Below are 14117 nucleotides of genomic sequence, written 5' to 3'. Positions count from 1 at the left end.
TTATGCCAACAATACATGAGAGAATCCTAGATGTGTGTGACACCTTTTAGAAAGTGTCTTTGTCTTTATCTATCCTTACAGTACCTGTGTGCTAGAGAAGTGTCATGATCCCTATTTTAAAGATGGGAAGACAGAGGGATTTAAAGGTAGATTTTTAAAGGTGTTTTGACTTCTAAAGATGCAGTAAAATGTGCAGTAGGACTTTCAAGAGGGCTTAATTGCATCTTTAGCAGCCTGAAAGCGACTCAGCGGCTTCCAAAGTATACCAAGCACAGAAAGGAATGTAGGTCTTCTGTGTCCTGCTCTAGTACTGTAACCATTGGCTGGTCCTTCCAGGGTGGATTGATTTGGGAAAATAAATGTGACTTTCTGCTGCACTGCTCTTCAGGATTGCTGCTTCAGTAGGACATGGAAGCATTGAGTCATGGATGCCGAGATTAAGCAGAGAGCTTTCGTTTATGAACTTTCTCAAGATGTTGTTTTGTCACGCTAAAGGTTTTTCTCTAAGAATTTTTTTCATGCTGGCAGACCTTCAGACATGATTTTTTCCCACAAATCTTCCTTTTTTTAAAGGCTGTTATTCCCCAACAGAGGCAAAAAAAAAAAAAAAAAAAAATCCAGAGAATTCAGTCAGATCTGTTTCTCCCAGGCAGGCTGTGGGCTCATCACCAATGCATTATTGCATGTATTCCAGGATGTTTTGTTTCATAAGGAATGTATTGCTGTAATGGGATACAACCTTGTAAAAGAGACCATGAGGGTAAAACTGGCATTACTATCAGGAAAACTTCATTACAAAACCAAAATGGGTGTCCTGGTTTGCGCTTTGGTAACAGTCAGCTTTCCAAGGGGTGAGGAGCTCAGCTGTCAGGGGTCATTTCCTTACCTGTCGTCTTCCTCTGCTGCTGACAAACCTGTTGATCTCTATAAAAGCTGGTTCCAGTGACAACATCCCTCCTGGCCACAGTGTGCATTTGCAACATGCAGTTTTATTACTGCACATAGTACTTGATGCAGTCATATGTAGATCCAGATGTCTTTCATCAATCCTGAACCTGCCACAGCTGTAACTAAAGTAACCAAAAAGACATCGACATTTTCCCTGTTGCTTTCCAATGCTTACACATTTTTTCAGGAAAATTGAAAGAAGGGTTTTAAAAAGTACGTGTATATGACATGTACATTTTTTCATGTACTCTGTTACTTTATACTTTATTCATATTGTTAAAAAGAAAATCAGTTTTGCTCAAGAAGTAGTAAAGAAACTATTGGTGCCATGCCAGTCATCTGCAGTTTAGCATCACATTCTGCACTACAACTCTGTGGTGTTTCATTTCTGTTTCAAGCTGTGGTTGGCTCTGGAAGCACTAAGAATGGAAATATTACAGGTGTTCAGACTAATTGTAAATCAAACCCAAGATCTGGCCCCACCTGTATGTTCTGTTGTTATAAATGATAGTATCTATAAACTTGGTTGGCTTGGAGTGGTGTGAGTGAAATTGTAACATGATGCACGCAGGAGATGTGTTTTTGATAAACTTGCTGAAGAGTTGTTTTACATTCCTATAATACTTTGTGGTAACTTGTGTTCATCTCTGTACATGTCTGACTAGTTACGATGTGTGCTGATAAAATTTAATGACTGGACTGAAAAATCCTCAATGCATTCAAATGTATGAAATACACCTGTAACAGGTACCAAATTCAGTATATTCCATGCCATTCCCACACCCAGCATGGGTGTGCACACACATGCCCACGTGTAGCCGTGGTCCCCAGTGTGCAGTTTATAGTTTGGAGAGAAATCATCCTCCATCATTCGTCACTGCTGAGCTGCAGCAGACCAGGCCAGCACATCATTTGTTAACAGCGACAAAGCCGCGCTCATAAACGCCGACATGTTACATTAATTTATAGGCACTGAGTGACTTATTAAATGTGACGTGTGAAATATAACAGGGCCCGGTATGGATGATTAGGTTTTGGGCTTTGAATTGTTGACAAGGCAGGGGTAATGAATTGCGGGACACAAGCTAGTGTGTTTCCCCCTCATTAGTCAGTATTAGCTGCATTAATAGTAATAATTGGATATATTCATCATTTAAAATGTTTTAATAAATGTTTGGACAGCACCTGATCTAGGCTGTCAAATATTAGACTGGAAGGTTCGTGATGGGAGAAAAATTATGCCGTTCCTTCCGCAGAGATTTGTACAGCCTAAGGGGTGCCATTTGCCAATGTCCTTTAAGAGGTAATAGGTGGAGAGAGTTTGGGAAAAGACAGTGCAACAAGAGAGAAACCAGCCTCTTCTTCATTTCAGGAAGACATTTTCAGTTTATTCTAAAGACTTCTTAGTCCTGAGCTTGGGTCTCCAAGATGGGGTCTGAATTGGTTATTTCTGGTCAGATGCCAGCCTCAGATTAGAACTTCACAAAAGGTGTGCGTGTTCCCATCTGAATTTGTTTCACTCTTTTACAACTGCAGACTGAATGTTGCTCAGGGCTCAGGAACTTTCCAATTTGGGGTTTTGGCTTGGAGTCGTCATTACTTTGAGCTATTAACATATTTAAAATTCCAGAAACTTTTCTGCCTGGACACCTCAAAAGCATGATTCTCTGTGAGATGAAGGGAGGGCATTTCTGTGGGTGTTCTGCCAGCTCCACATCCATTCCTGGTTTCTGTGTCTCAGGTGCATTATTACCTACAATTTGATACAAAGATTCATCTGATAAAAGAAAAAAAATATAATTTTTTTCATTATTTTGTGATCTTCAGAAGTAGATCTTACAAAATAACCTAAAACTGTTACCAAGGAATACAGACTGTATTTATCTCTTGTGACACGTAGGTGAGACTTAGAATGTGCCTTCTAAATGACTGCATGGAGATCAAGAAGACCATGTCCAGTTGCACAAAAAAAACCCCCAAAGACATACATACAAACAAACAAAATCAGTTTAAAACTTGTGAGACATCACTTTGCTGTAACCCATTATGTAATGAAACCCATTTTTTAAAAGCAACCTTCAGGATATACAAAAGCAACAGCGCATGGAGTTATTGGCACTGCATCACTAGACTGACAATTTTTTATTTTCAAAGAAGAGTCCTCTAAGGAAAAGCCTCACTAGTGTGGGAAGCAGCGTTTGGTGGCTCAGTGGGAGGTTTGCTTCCCTTTCAGAAGCTGCTGAAGAGGTGTCACACTGGGGAGTGCTGCGTTGCTGGAGGTGCTGTCTTTCAGGAGAGACACAAAGTCAAGTGTCTGACCACCTGTAGTCATAACAAGTCCCAAGATGCTTTCTGCAAGGATGAAAGTGTTCTCCTCAATGTCCTTGCTAGTTCCAGGTAGCTGCTTCTACTAAATCTTTAGGATGAAGGGATCTTCACACTCTCTTAAACACAGTGAGCCAAACCTGCCTCTCTATATCCATGAGCTTTGTATGAAAAGTTGGTGGAGGACTCAGAAGGTGCCAAGGCTCAAGCTGGCTGTGGACAGGCAGTGCTGCAGCTCCAGGGTGGCAGAAAGGCTTCACTACAGGGGCTGGAGTGGTGCAGTCATTTTGTGCTTGTTGCAGTTATTTTGTGCAGTGAAAGAGATCTTTGCAGGTAGAAACTTGGTCATTCAGTTGTAATCAGAATGATTCCTACTTCCCAGCTTGGAGTAATATTATTTCATTGAACAGATACCAAAGTCACGTGCAATTTGTATGTGATAATGATAATTTAACTGTATTTTGAATCAAGCCCTGAGCATTATATTGTCAGGGTTGTCTGGTAGTTGGTGGTTATTGTTGACAAGTTGATGTGAGGGTATTTTAGCATGTTGTCTAACATGTGTCTGCTGATAAGTTTGTCATTGGCACTGCACAGTATTTCTTCAAATTTTTATTTGGAAATGGAACATGAAGGTAAAATTTAGAATCATAAAACCATCAAGGTTGGAAAAGACCTCCAAGATCATCAAATCCAACCTTTGCCTGAATACCACCATGTCAGCTAAACCACATACAGAATGGCATCTCGGTGTCACAGGCAGATATCCAGAAACAGAGGGGGAGATCTCAAGCCTTGTCTGTGTTTTAACACCCATGGAATTTGTCTGTAGCTGTTCCCTGCTCCCCTCTGTCAGGTATTTAATGCTGTGCCTCTGCCCTTACAATGCTTTTGGTGCCTCTAAATATGCTGTTTTCAAAAATCTGACCAATAAAGTACACAGTGCCATGAGCATGATTTATTTTATAAATGTCTTATAAATGCCGACTCATGTCTTTGCCTTGCTCCGATTCTAACTTGTCACCAGCATCCTGATCTGAATTCCTCTCCAGTTTCAGGGTTTTGTCCTTCAGCTTGGGTACCCTCACTGGATGGTGGGCTTCAAGGGCAGGAAAAAATATTCTAGTTAGCTGCATCACCTTTCCCAACTGGTGCAAGAGATAACTTCACAGCTACAGCCTGCAATGCCTTTCCCACATCCCTCTGACACAGGAGAGGACATCAGCAAAAGTCTTTTTCCTACATATTCAAGGCTCATTGCTTTAAGAAAAGCTCTGAAGCACTTAATCCAAAACTGTGATATAAGCAGATATGATTGGATTCTACATGTCTGCTGCAGAGGTCATTATTTCTGAGGTTAATTAAGCTCTTTCAATGTCATGTTAAAGGTAGCAGACATATGCAATATTTATTGATGACATCTCCAGCATTACATATGGGGTGATCCTCTTCACCAGCACATCAGAAACCTTTTTTCTCTTCCTCTTTTTGTCTTTCCCCTCTTGTGGTAAATCCCAATGAATTTTACAGTGTCTGGATTGCTTGCCCACACACCACACACAAAATATTCTGCAGGATTTTTTACTTAGAGGCAGTTCAGGATCCCCTTCAAGTACCTCTGGGATATCTCCTCTTGTTGAACCACTGCACACACGGCTCAGAGTGCCTCCGCCTTTCCACAGAACAGCCTCTTGCTTCCTTCCAGCTCTCAAAATAGCCACTACACTCCGGATCCTGTGCTCATTGCCAGAGCTCCCTGCTGCACAGGAAACGAGGGCTTTATTCTCTTAAATATCATGAAACAATGGGAACCCCTGGATGGGATGTCCAGCTTGTGGGCAGGGAGCTGAGGGCAGCACTTCACTTTCTTCCACGACATTTTTGCACTTGATCTTCTCTTGTGTAAATAAAAATGTACATTTGCATATGTGGGGTTTTTTTCTGGACAGCAAATTCTAGACTCACCCTACTAGTTTATTTGAAAGATTGCTTTTAATCATTGGGGTGCTTTTCTTTATTCAAGAGAACCCAAAAAGTGTACTAAAAAAAGTAAAACCACATTTCTCAGCAGCATCTTTGCCAGATTGTCCTTTGTCACTGACTCTGACTGGGTTCCCAGATTAGTTTACTTTTTAATTTCTTAAAAGTTGGCTTTTAATAACTTATTTAGTTATTGTGTTTTCTTTCCTCCCCCACATAAGGTCTTTCCCTGCTGCTCCTTTACTTGAAGCAAACATTTGTTCTTTGAAGTATAAGTTGTCTTAGGAGGGGATGCAATCACTCTCTCTCCATATTGCACTTCCCAAATACTTCTCTGTAATTGCTGAGATGGGTCAGGTGAGAAAGTTTCTCTTGCATTTCTCTGGAAACTCCTTGGATTTTGTATTTTTAATGTTTTTCAGACATGAATTTACTCCATAATCACTTTCTTGATCTCTTATGTTCTTCTGAGTCATTATTGGTGTACTAAAGCAAAAAAATATGAAAAAATCTTGAGAACTAAATGGAGCAGGTTCTGAGCCAGGTCTTGGGAGGTGTCACCATTGTGAGATCATTTCTGCACCTGGTGTAAGTGCTCAAGGCTGCATCTGTTCAGATGGGTTTTGAGTAGCACTTCATCTCTGCTTGTGCAAAAACTTTTCTCAGTGCTTTAGAAGCTCAGACCTGTCCTTTAAATGGCCTCAGCCTCTGGGTTTTGCAGATTTGGGTGATGGTACCAGTGTGTCAATGTTATTTAAAGATATTCTGGGGGTCAGGTTATTTGAGGAATCATTAATTATTGGATGTGCAGGCAGATTGCACACAATTTTACATGCAGGTGATTTACATTTGCTTGGTCCAGGAAAAGGTGGGAAACGTGTTTCCCACACGTGGAATATTTACCATGTGAATCTTTCTAACTTTCTCAGTAAGCTGCTGAAAGACATATGTCATCAGCACCCCCAGCTCAAGGTGACACATTTTAGGGCCCCTGTTTGCTGTGAGAAAAGCAGCTTCAGAGGGCTGGATTAGCCCAGCTCTCCAGCATCCCCTGGGCTTGATAGCACTGCTGCTTTTTGGTGCCCATGCTAAAGTTACAGGAGTTTACCTTGAGGAAGCAGGGAACCAAATCCTGGTATCGTATTGCAATAACAGCACTGCTGTTATCTGTCAGCACTTACACTGAACAGAGGTTCTTTTAGCTAAAGTATGGCTCTGGCAGGGCTGCTAATTCACTGGCATTGTGTGAACTATGACAGACCACAGGGCTGGTTTGTAGTTTTTTCCAGTGACTGAAGTCTAATGTCTTCAGTAAAAATTAAAAATAGTTAACCCACTTTTATGCCCTAGTATTTGAGGGGTGAGACTGGAGTGAAATGGGGAAAAAGTGAAGGGAAAAGTGGTTAAACTGAAGCAAATTTGTTGAATTTTATTATTACTATTTTACTATTTACAATGGTTGTTGTCAACCAAAGGCCTTGTGTATCCCCTGTACACAGATGGCATAAACTCCTTCAACCTTTTTTTTGTTTGTGATAGGTAGTTGCAGTTCAAATGTAATAAAAATTTTAGAAAATGGAGCTGGGAAGAAGTAAGGAGATCTAGGAAAATTCAGATTTTCACTACTTTAAAGGAAAAAAGTATTAAAAAGTCAGACCTGGGAGCAAAATTAAATTACAGAAAACTGAGCATTAGAACCTGCCTCTGGACTATTCTTAATTCTGTTTTGTGATGTTGTTTTTCAGTGGTGCTATCTCTTTCTTTTCTTATTAAAAGTCTGGGAAAAGAAACCAAAACAGCCTCTCTGGGATTTTAACTCACTCACAGGAGAAAATGCCAAACGCACTTTCCCAAACTACTCTAAATTTCTGTGATGCATTATAACTCAGTATCAGACAGCTAGAGGAGTCCAGAAGATGCAAGATGAAAAATTGATACGCTGTGCTTCGCTGTGCAGAACACACAGACCTGAGGAAAAGTGACTGGGAACACTTGCTGAAGCGAGCAATGAGTAATTGAAGGCTGGTTTGGGCAGCCCTGCCTTCTGATTTGGTGATTATGTGGGTTTCTCCTCAGCTATTTGCTGTGCTGAGCTGAATATTTACTGTATTGATAACAGCAAACCCTGGCGGTGCTGGAGCTCCGGGAGCCACAGCGAGTTCACAAAAATAACATTATTACTATTATTATTATTATTATGATGCTTCTGTTATTATGGCACTGCCTGAAGAATTTCAGTCAACAGGAACTGACTGCTTGAGGTTTATTCTCTGCATCACGTTGCTTTTCTTGGACCTTTTCTACAGTTCAGGAGGAAGATATATATTTTCTAGTAAAGTAAATAATTTTCAGTGCTTTTCATTTTGGTGTTTGTTTGTTTGTTTGTTTGTTTTGTAAACCAGTGAATTACTTAGCATCCCATAAATGCAAAATGCATGTCTGATTTGGCTTCTATTTTAAATCAGTAAGAACACTGAATACAGAGAGAACAGATTTGGGATTTTTTTTTTCTTAATTAGGATGTTTGACAACTCAAGAGGTTATGTGTAGAAGAGAGTTAGATGGCTGTATCTGGTGTTTAATTTCTCTTCTGCAGAATAAATTTCCTGTTGTAAAAATGCCACAAAAGGTAGCTACTGCTGTTTATTGACTAAAGAGCCAAGTAAAATCCAGCTGTGAACATGTGGGTAATAGGAGGTTTTCCCCATGCCTATATTTGATTTCCATGCTTAGCCTCATGTTGGTAAATATCAGTGTAAGTCTCAATTATTCTTTTGTGAATAAGGTACCTGACGTGATCAGGGAGTTGTATGTGAAAAGGTCTGCAGGGAAAAAAAAACCTGAACCAAAACACAATCTTCAAGTAAAGTTTTGAAATGCTGGAAAATTAAATTATTGTTCAAGAATAAAAAAATTATTTTAGCCTAATTTTTTCGAAGTTTGGAATTTTCCATTTTAAAATAAGAGTTTTGATTGGAAGATTTTCCCCTTGAAAGGGGCAAAGAATTAACTTTGTCCTTCTGAAGTTTCTAAAGGGCTATTTCACAGAATCAGAGAGAGGCTTGAGTTAGAAGGGATCTTAAAGTTCATCTCATTCCACCCTTGCCATGGGCAGGGACACTTTCCACTATCCCAGGTTGCTCCAAGCCCTGTCCAGCCTGGCCTTGGACACCTCCAGGGATGGAGCAGCCACAGCTTCTCTGGGCACCCTGTGCCAGAGCCTCCCCACCCCATCAGGGAAGAATTTTTTGCTAATGTTCAGTCTAAACCTACCTTCTCTACCTTTTAATTATTCACTTCTCCAATTAAATTGTATTTTCTCTATATTTTTATTTTAGTGGCAAATTACTAAGTAGATCTTGTTACCAGGAGGTGCAGGAGAAGTTACAGATTGAGAAATAGAGAAATGTGTGAAAAGTGCAGAGAAAACCCTGCAGAAGCAAACAAAACAGTAGCACTGTCAGCCTTGGTGACCTCTGGGCTCACCCTGTGTTGGCTGTGGTACCTCTTGATGTGCCAAGTCTTCACCAGAGCTAAAATACCCACCAGAGGATGCTTGAGACAACTGTTCTTGTAGCATCACCAGGCTGACAGCAGAGCTGGGCTTGCGACGTGCTCCAGGATGTGAGTGGTACCTTTGTCTCCATCAGTACTGCTTGTGTATTTAAATTTATGCACATATTTAGTACTCTGCTGAATTGGTGTGCCATACAGAATGGGCATGCAATCCTTTTATCTGATGGAAAGTTGCTAATTATTGCCCTGGCCGGTGTATTTCGGTTTTACTAATTTTACAAACCCACATATACTTACTGCTGTGTTTCATCCAGGAGTCTGAAGTTGCCCTTTTTTCTATCAAATGTGTTTACACCACAGAAAAGGTGTGTTTTGTCAGTTTTGTTTGCCCTAGCCAGGTCTGAGCTGTATAACCAGCACTCACTCTCTGGATAGCCACTGGTCTGGCTGACCTTGGCACCATGACAGCTGTCGTATTTTCACATGGAGGAACTGTTCTTGAACAACTTCTCCAATGTATCAGGAACAAACAAGCTTTTCTTCAGCATCAGGAATGCAGCAGGTCTTCTTTCCAACTATTTTTTTCTCCTTCCACAGACATATTTATTGTGGCAAGAGCAAGAAAATCCTACTGCTAAGCCTTCATGTTTGAGCTCCTTTAAATTTCCTTCAGGGGAGTGACAGAAGACCCAACGTAGATCATGTCAGAGCTTGCTTTCTTTAATTTAACTCTTCAGTTATTTTAATAAACACTAGTATTAATTTGTAGTGGCAAGAAAAGCAGGAAGGCAAAACCCTCTTACATCTTCATTACTAGGATTTCCATTTCTGCCGTGTGTTTAATTTAAATCCCTGTGGCAGTGGCAAAGAGCAGGGTGCTGCAAAAACCCAAAGGGTTTTGTGTGTGACAATGAGGCCAGCAGGGAGTGTCAGGGAGCATTTTAAACAAGTGGAGTGACCTCCAGCTGGTCAGATCCTTTGACCTCAGCTCACCATATCCATCAGTGGAATAAGGGGGACCAGAGGATGGAAGGGGCAGGTATGAAGATGGAGCTGATTTCAGGAGGTGGAGGTAGCCTGTAGGAACCAGGCCTGGGGTGGAGTTCCTCCCTAGCAGAGAGCAGAGGGTAATGGTGAGAGCACAGTCCTATTGGCACCAAAATCGTTTTGGAAATGCAACAGTTTTGTTAGGAAAAAAATAACCAAAACAATTTCATCTCCAAAAAAGTAATTTTCTATTGAATTGTGAGAAAAGGAGAGAACATTCCCAGAACAGCCAATAACACATTTTTTAGGGCTTTTGCCTGGCAGAGAGAAGTTCACATTAATTTGGGGCCTGATTCAGCCCAGGGGTTTGTATTTAACCAGAGGCTGTATTTCTACCCTGGACCTGGCAGTTACTTAGGGATTTGTACTAATACACACCATGGCATGGATTAACTACTCAGAAACCTCACCCCTTCAGCCGTTTTTGCAGCCTGCCCTGCACTGCATCTTAGGACACCTAAATATAATCTAAAATTAACTGGTTTTCCCCAAAACTTCCCTTCCTTACACTCCAACCATGTCTCTGTGGGATAAAAGTGATGCATGGAATTTGCTGGTTTAATACCAATGCAAGTCAGTAAATCCAAGTGCTTTGGAAAAATTTTGTGTTTCTGGACCTGAGCTGCCTCACATGGAGCTGGATTGTGTTTCTCTGCTCCACATGCACAAATTTTCTTCACACCAGGGATGGTAGTAGTCAGGAAGGGAGTCAGAAAATATGTTTTGGTTGATTCATGCAAAAAAAAATAAACCTTCAATAGTAGCAATAAGTATAATTGATGACTGAGTCCTGTGTGACAGAAGAGCGGGTGTTCAGCAATCACATAAGTTTGGAGAGAGAGTTGAAGATTTTATTGACGCTCCCATGTTTTGCACATTTTTTTCATCTTGGAAATGAATTTCAGACCCCAGTAGCGAGTATTAATGCTATATATCCTCTGTGGTTAGCATTAATGGTACACAGTCCTGCCAAAAGCGGGGAAAGTTAGAACTGAAAAAAAAATAACCCACTGTGAAGAAGTTAGATGGGAACAAATGGGGATGGAGGTTTATGCTTACAAAGAGCTCAGCTCTGCTGGCACTCCTCCTGGAGCAGTCCTGTCAATCCAAATCTGAAATATTTGCGGAGTGAAGTGTTGCTAATGAGCAAGGCTGGCAGGACCGGGCTTGAGGTGATGATGGCACCTGAACAAGCGGTTTAGAGCAGGAACCAAGAGCCTGGGCTGAGCCCCATGAATCAAACTGCTCCGTTCTCCCCTTGTCTTCCTCTGTTCTCATCCTCCTTCCTGCCAAGGCTGGGGGTTCCATCAGCTGGGGTGAGCAGTGCCAGCCTGGGAGCTGCTCGGCTCTCGCCTGGATGAGTGAGGGATGCTTTGTGTGGCCGAGGGGACTCCAGCCCTGGTGTGTTCCAAAACAAAGTGCAGCCCTATAGTTTGTTTTGTCTTTCAGTGGAATTAAAATACGGCGCTTGGCAGAATGTGTTTTGTAAACTGGTAACTTTTTTTTGCTTAAAATGCAGTGAGCGAACTTGGCTGTGTAAGCTCCATGTTCCTCTGAAAATGCTGTTATTTTTGCAAGTTAATTTTTTTCTGGAGTTGCTTTAATTCAAAGGAAGTTTTGTTTGCTTGCTTGCCTGCCTGAGGTTTTTTGGTAGGTTTGAACAGATGAGCTTCATTTCTTCTGCAGTTTATTTTGGTGAAACTTCTGTAGCCTTTGGGGGTTACAGCACAGTGCAAATGGAGTTAGACTGCGAAACTTTGGGTTAGAGTTTTCCAGACCCCAAAAGCCAACTCTTGTATTTCAGAGTGATTTTCCAAGCCTTTGTCTTGACATGATCTAAGGCTTTGTAAGGGGAGAGAAGGTCCAGTGTTTCTCTGGAGAGCTTCACAAAGCCCTTTCCATTTTTTGGGCAGCTCTTGAATCAGCCCACCACCCTCATTGCCCATCACGCATGAGCTGTGCAAAGCCAAAATGGGAATTTTTAGCTAATTTGGACTATTCCATGTCCCAGGTCCCCTCAGGGCTGGGGTGTTGCTCTGGGGCTGTGGCAGACCGGGTGGGCAGCTGCTGGACTCAGCCACCGGCAAAGCCGCCAAAATCCCCCATAAACCCAGAGCAGCGCCAGCTTCTCCCCAAAGAGCGAGTGGCTCTGAGAGGTTTTGCCACATAAGGGCCTGTTTGAGGCTGTAGGCACCAGCTGACAGGGATGTCTTTGCCTCCCAACAGATGGCCAGGCTTTTTATTTCAGCGAGCAATCTCGTGTGGAGGGGTGGTCTCCGAATCCTGCCAGCGTTTCGCGCGTCAGGGCCAGCTTAGGGCAAGAGGGATCTGATGTCTGTGCCCTTCATAGCTCGTGAGCTAAATGACGAGCTGTTGACAGGAGAGCCATCATCTGAAGTGTAAGATCCTCAACTCTCCCCACTTTTCGTTTTTCTTTGGCGGAATTAATGCCCTATTTGCTTGTCTCTCAAAATCCATTCTGGCACGAGTACAAACCCTCTCCTGGTGGCAAGCAGTTGTCTGGATCCGAGATGCCAAGATTTGTGCTGACAGCTCCTTCTACACAATCTGAGTCAGGCTGTCACAGCTGGCCATTAGCGGCTTAAAAAGACACACACGTACAACAAATAGCACCACCTTTCCATTATTGAGCATCAGAACCTGCTTGATTGAGAAATGCAATGACTTGCACTGCTCTCTACTTTAAACAAACAGTGTCGCCAAACCCTTGTTCTAGTGTGGTGGCTGTTTATTTTATGTTGATTGCTTGCTCCTATTCAGAAGCTCAGGTCTAGAAGAGACTTCCTGGGCCAGGAGTTCTAGTCCTTGATAATCCCAAGTATCACATTTGGTAATCCTCCTCATTAGATTGCATTTCTTTAATGAAAACAGTCTCTCACAGTTTTGATTTGTCATTTTAGCCATTTGCTTTGTATGATTTTCTTGATGTGGAGGAATAAGCAGCAAAACTTGCCTTGTTGAGGGGCAGCATCACAACTAGAGCAGGCAAAGAATGCTGCTCATCAAAAAGGGATTTTCCAAAGCTGTTTACCCTGCACTGTTGCCTTTCTTGGTGACAGTCTGTGCAAATTCTGATGACCTAGCTTTCAGTTGGGGTGCTAAAAGAGGGCTGCTTGCAGAAGTTAACATTCAGATTTAAAGTAAAACAGGATCAAACTGTTCCCCACCCCACTCCTGTATTTGGGAACAGGGCAGAGGAACTTCTGCTTAGTCATTGATGGTTTCTGTGTGTGTAATGCTGCCCTGTCTGGTTACACTGGGCTTTAAACTTGCTGTAGGATTAAACTTTGCACGGCTGAGCTTTAGTAGACCTTAGTCTGTAGTTTATTTTGGACAAAAGGCTGATAAACTTTGGCTTTCAGGGAGGAAGCCTGGAATCTGAGACCCACTATTATTCATTGACTTGTCTTTATGAGTTTACAGTCCACTGATGCATAACACTGAAGGAAATATTTCCAGTGAAATGTTTGCTTTTTTCTTTGGCTTTGTGAAAGGCAATGTCTTTTCTTAGAGATATATGTCAGGGTCATATAGCTACTTCAGTGACCTGTGTATGGTCAGGAAATAGACTGCATCGAAAATATTTCATTTTTCCATGAAGTCATGCTCTTGACCAAGATTTCCCCCTTCTCCTCTCAGGGATTTGGGCTCCACTAACCACTGTTTGGGCATTAATTTTATGCACAAACTGGGTTTAGTCCTGTGAGGGAGATTTCAACTGTATGGAACATTTTCAGTATTTTTGTATTAAATCAAAACTTGGGGGTGACAGCGAACTTGTAAAACAAAACCCCATTTTTACACAAGGGAATTTTCATGTCTGGTACTTTTCTGTTGCTTTTTTTGCTGTGCTGAAAAGTGTGTCTCTTCCTCATTTCTCTGGATGGCACAGCGAGCTTGGCGTGACAGAGGGACTGACTCTGCAAAGTTTAATGGCTCTGACACAACAGATCTATGAAATTAGTGTTTGAATTTTCAGGATGTGCTTATATATTTTGCTAGATTGGGCCAAGCTCCACTCCCTCTTTGGATGGGCAGGGGGTGATTTGTCTGAGTTGGGAATACTGATGTAGACAAGTCTTTGTTGCACCAAATAGGCAGATGTCACATAGTTCTACTACACCCTGTTTATAAGACATTAATGTCTGTTTCTCTTTCTCCACAGGTTCTTCTTGAAATTTTTCCTCAAATGTAACCAAAATTGCCTAAAAAATGCAGGAAACCCTCGAGACATGCGTCGATTCCAGGTCAGTCGGACACGCTTCCTCCTTTAAAAATCA

General features: G+C 41.8%; 1 protein-coding gene across 10 annotated transcripts in view; it reads left to right on the top strand.

Annotated features, from left to right (window-relative positions):
* Positions 1–14117, top strand: part of EBF1 (EBF transcription factor 1) — a 265638-nt gene that overhangs the window by 152765 nt on the left and 98756 nt on the right. For all 10 annotated transcript variants that reach the window (XM_085073848.1, XM_085073843.1, XM_085073842.1 and 7 more), the window contains exon 7: positions 14003–14084. In XM_085073848.1, the coding sequence (XP_084929974.1) occupies positions 14003–14084 (82 nt within the window). The remainder of the gene's footprint in view (positions 1–14002; positions 14085–14117) is intronic.

This window comes from Lichenostomus cassidix, chromosome 13 (genome assembly GCF_008360975.1).
Source record: "Lichenostomus cassidix isolate B80296 chromosome 13, HeHo_3.0, whole genome shotgun sequence".
In the NCBI taxonomy this organism is placed as follows: Eukaryota; Metazoa; Chordata; class Aves; order Passeriformes; family Meliphagidae; genus Lichenostomus; species Lichenostomus cassidix.
The sequence above is the reverse complement of the archived record's forward strand: the minus strand, read 5'-3'. Positions and strand labels throughout refer to the sequence as shown.